Consider the following 4,860-nt stretch of genomic DNA (forward strand, 5'->3'; position numbering starts at 1 on the left):
GCCTTGTTAATGGTAGGGAGTGGAGGTAGAAAGCAGCTTTGGCTTTACTTGTTTAAGACAGTTCTGGCTGTGGGCTGAACTTCAACAGAGAGTATAAGTAGAATATAACAATGGGGCTTCCCTCATAGCTCAGTCAGTAAAGAATCTACCAGCAATGATGCAGGAGACCTGAGTTCAATTCCTAGCTCTGGAAGATCCCCTGGAGAAGGAAATGGCAACCCACTCCAATATTCTTGCCTGGAGAATTCTTGCTGTGGACAGAGGAGCCTGGCAAGCTACAGTCCAAGGGGTCTCAAGAGTTGGACACGACTTAGCGACTGAACCACCAACCACCACCACCTAAAACAATCACTTTTTCCCCTACACTTTCACTAGGTCAACCATGCCCTAGCTGATTATGTAAGAGAAATGTAAGTTTGTCCAAAAGATAAATTGGATACCAGCTTGAGGTTCAAGAAGTCCGAGTTTTCCTTCCATTATTTCTCATTCTTCACACTCCTGGATAATAAAGATGCCCATTCCCAGCCATTTTCTCTGGATAATCATCAGGTGAATGGTTCAGTATTATCTAGCCTTTCCATTTTCCTCTCCTAAATATCTCCCCTAACAGATAATCCTAGGTTCTCTGTCTTTCCTAAATAGAAAATAATATAAACTCTACCAGCTTCTGGGAGAGCTGAGAATATGCTGCCTGCCAGACTGCTTGCCTACAGACTGGAGATGGAGGTCTGTTTTTAGGAAAAACTATGGCTATTGTGGGGAGGGAGAAGGTGGCTGTGGAATATAAAGTTTGATTCATGGGCATTGCGTTCAGAGTTTTTCTTTGTTCAGAGTAAAAAGAAATTGGGGAGGAAGTGAAGAAGCTGCTGATATCAGGGCTGTGATTCGCAGCCACAAGCAAAATTTCCAGTGCAGGGTACAGGAAGTCTGAACCAACGTGCTTATTCCAGATGACACAGTAGTATATGCCAGAATCACTTTCTTTCAGATTTAGGATTGCAAATGCATAGCGCCTTTCTGTGCGCTTATAAACATGGTATTTTTCTCCACTGATTCCGGATTCAAACATAGGCTTTGACTTGTAGCAGTTGTAGTAGAGAAGGCGTCGGGGGGCCGTCCCCTCCTCATGTTTGTACAAGTGGATATAGGTGGCCCCTTGTGTAAGATCACAGGTGAACGAAGCAGTCTCCCCAGTCCCACTAGTGATTAACTTGAAGTTGGAAGATACCTGCATGACTGCAATGGGAAAAGCAACAAAAAATAATGAGGAAGAGGAAGCACCAATTTCTTAGTACGACCCTCTCCCCACCGCCCCCCACCCCTTGCCACAAAAAAACAGAAAAAATTCCAGGAGCATCCAGGCAACACACTTACCGGGAGCCAGGACAACCAGAAGCAGCGCTGCGGCCCGCATCCGGCCCGGTCAGTGAGCTAGACTGGGATTCCGAGCAGAAGTGACAGGCAGAGAAGTCAGGGAGGATCTCTCTTAAAGACCACCAGGCTGATCCCAGGCTGATCCTCCTCCCCTCCTCCTGGGGAGGAGCCCGCCTTGTGCACTGTTGGTGGGGATGTAAATTGGTGTAATTGCTATGAAAAATGGTATGGAAGTTTCCCCAAGAAGTTAAAAATGAAACTACCACATGATCCAACAATTCTACTTCTGAGTGTTAATCCATAGAAAACAAAAACACTAAGAGATACCTGCACCCCTATGTTCACTGTTTATAACAGCCAAGGCACGGAAGCAACCTAAGTGCCCGTCAACAGAAGAATAAAGTACCTGTGGTGCGTACACACACACACACACACACACACATATGCATATAATACCATTATGTGCCCCTAATTATGTCATTGGTTTAGACAGCTCTCCCAATGGCTTTACAGCTCTGCCTCTGGACCAGTTCTTTCTCTACCATCCTGTTTCTCTACCTCCCTCTGTCCATCTCTCTGCACAGATCTTCTCTATTTCCTATCACTACCCCACCCTTGTAGGCTCTCTTTCTTTCCAGCTCTGACTTTCTTCCCTCTCTTTCTCTTCATCTCTCCTCTGTTTTACAGTTTCCTTCCTCATCTCTATTTCTGTCACTTTCTGTCTCTCTTCTTGCCTATCTCTACCGCCTGTCTTTCCTTTTCTATTTCTCTATTTATATTTCTTATTGATTTGACTTCTCTCTCCCTCCTTCTCCATTTTCTCTCATGATCATCCTAACTACTTTAAATTTTCTGTTATTCCCACATTTCTAAATAAAGATGACTTAGTTCGTTTTGTTTGTTGTAGCCAGAATGTCTCCACGTCAGGCATGATTTAATTACAAACCCTAATTTCTGAGGGCGGCAAGGGCAGCAGTCCCGGGAGGTGGCACTGTCCTTGTCTCCACTTACACCCTACACGGAGGCAGAGAGACTGAGGGTGGGTGACTGGTCCAGGGTCCCACAGCTGGCGGGGGCAGAGCCGGGACTCAGGCGCCCCATCTGTACCGGCATCCACTCTGGTCCACACAGGATGGTCTTCTCTCGAGTGTGTTGGAGCTTCTGAGATGACAGGCGTGGTCCAGTCACAGCGGTCGGGCTCCATGTGCCTCCGGTTTGGGGCACGTTGTTCAGTCCCTTCAAATCACCAAAGGAACCATTTCAACCTCTCCAATATGAGCAAGTAAACAGTCAGTTGTAAAAGCCGTAACTCTGCTTAATTATTTAACCACAGAAGGGAAAGAGTAGATCTTAAAACTTCATCTTATAGGAAAAAAAGATTCTGTGTCTACATTCAGTGAGGGATGTTGACTTAGCGTGGTGACCATTTCAAAATATGTACAAATATTGAATCGTTGTGTTGTGTAACTGAGCCTAATGTAATATTTCATGCCAATTTTATTTTTAAAAATACATTTTTTTTTAAAAGAAAGGAAAAGTAGTGGACTGAATGGAGTAGTTGGGGGCCCTGCTATAGGGACAGACAGGATGGCAGAGGCAGCCATAGTCTTGGCAAACAGAGGCCTTGCCTGTATCAGTGTTTCCAACACGCTTCGTCCTCTTTTCCACAGCAGTGTTCAGACATAAAGCAAAAATGTGGGTGTGTGAATAGTAGATCCTTTTCTAAAATACTTTATAATAAACTCTTGAGTGACCTCAACCATGGTCTCTTCAGTGTCACCGCTCATGTTTGTCACATAAGCTCATGTTTGGTACATAAGCTTTGTTATAAAAACAGAGTAAAATGTAGCTTTTTGCCTTTTCATGTTACACCTCAAATATTTGGTGTGTTCTGTCTTTTTCTGCATGGAAAGACCCTTCACTGAAAGTCATCAGATGGGTCTCCTTCTTTGAAAGTTGAAATGAAGACACCCACTGATGATGTTATTGAATGGCTAATAAAGTATTTATTGTATTACCTCACAGACATGGTACCATATTCACATACATTAAAGTCTTGCCTGCTCATGGCTCGTATGATAGTGTCATGAAGTAAAGTGAAAGTCATTTGGTCATGTTCAACTCTTTGCGACCCCATGGACTGTAGCCTGACAGGCTCCTCTGTCCAGGGGATTTTCCAGGCAAGAATATTGGAGTGGATAGCCATTCCCTTCTCCAGGGGATCGTCCCAACCCAGGGATCGAACCCAGGTCTCTCTCATTGCAGGTGGATTCTTCCAGTTGAGCCACCAGGGAAACCTTGGACCCCCTATATTCAGTGAGACTGTCTGATCTCTTAATGAAAAGTTACAGAAGTCTTGTGCTGTCTTTCTAATCAAAAGACCTCTTAATATATTGGAATGTCATTACATTGTAAGCAAAATCTCTATTTTGATTTGCAGAATGGAATTTTTTGTTTCATGTCTCAGATTTCTTTAGTATTTTTTCAACATCCTACATTTCTCTTCGATTTTTAGCTCATGAACATGCAATATATGTACAACTGTAAAAAGTAATAAAACTGAACATATCAATATGATTAGTTTTATTTTTCTTGTTTTGCATTGTGTATTTGGCCTAAAGTATTAGAATTACAGCAGGAAGACAAGATGGATCATGAATACATATAAAAAATACCATTTTGTATTATGTATCATGAAATAATCACTTTCTCTTGACATATCGCCTAAAATAGTCTGAGTAATCTTATTTTGAACCAACTCTATGAAATCATTCTCCCTTGTGTTTAGCTAGTTTGAATTAAAATGAACTCAATTATATTATGAGTTGTTTTGTTAAACAGGAACGTTCAACTCAATGCTTCATGGGAAGACAGTGTTATCTCTCGGTTTCCTTTTATTATTCATTGTCATTCAAGAAAAATCCAACCTTGTGTGATGGAAATGGTGCTGGTTTGGGTGGAAACTGGCCACCCAAATCTAATCAGCTCCATCTGTGCTTGGTCTAAAACTGGGCCACAGAACTGAGGTACAGCTGGAGGCTCCCTGGGAGTCTGGGGCCTCCCCAGGGGGAGCTTCTTATATGGAAAGAGGGGGAGAGGGAGCTCCAGGGTCTGGCCATGGACTAAAACCTCAAGACTTCAGTGGTGTCATCACAATGAGAATATCCTGTGTCGGGAGTGAACCTGTGTCTACACCACGACCATAGCTGAGGCTTGAGTCAGACATCAGTGTATGACTTTAATCTGAGAAGAAGCTCTCCCCTGATGCTTGGGCTGGATGAGAAGGATGTGACCAGTCCTCCTAGGAGGGCAAAGACCTCATGTTAGCTCTCCGATTTTCCTTTAAAAAGATCCATTAGAGAAAATAGAAAAATTATACATTTATTTTTATCTCTTGTACTATGAATCGAACATTATTTTATGCCTATGCCTTTTATAGAAATACACAGACAAACATAGAAATGAGGGGCATACTTGTTAATATAG

The 4,860-nt window shown here is 42.8% G+C and overlaps 1 gene segment (V, D, J or C); it reads right to left on the minus strand.

Annotated features, from left to right (window-relative positions):
* Positions 1-634: 634 nt before the first annotated feature.
* On the minus strand, positions 635-2,924 carry LOC133073025 (T cell receptor gamma variable 8-like). The segment is given in 3 exon segments: positions 635-1,236; positions 1,375-1,556; positions 2,321-2,924. Coding segments are annotated over 2 exon segments (642 nt in total).
* Positions 2,925-4,860: the final 1,936 nt, after the last annotated feature.

Source organism: Dama dama, chromosome 18, assembly GCF_033118175.1.
Source record: "Dama dama isolate Ldn47 chromosome 18, ASM3311817v1, whole genome shotgun sequence".
Classification (NCBI taxonomy): Eukaryota; Metazoa; Chordata; class Mammalia; order Artiodactyla; family Cervidae; genus Dama; species Dama dama.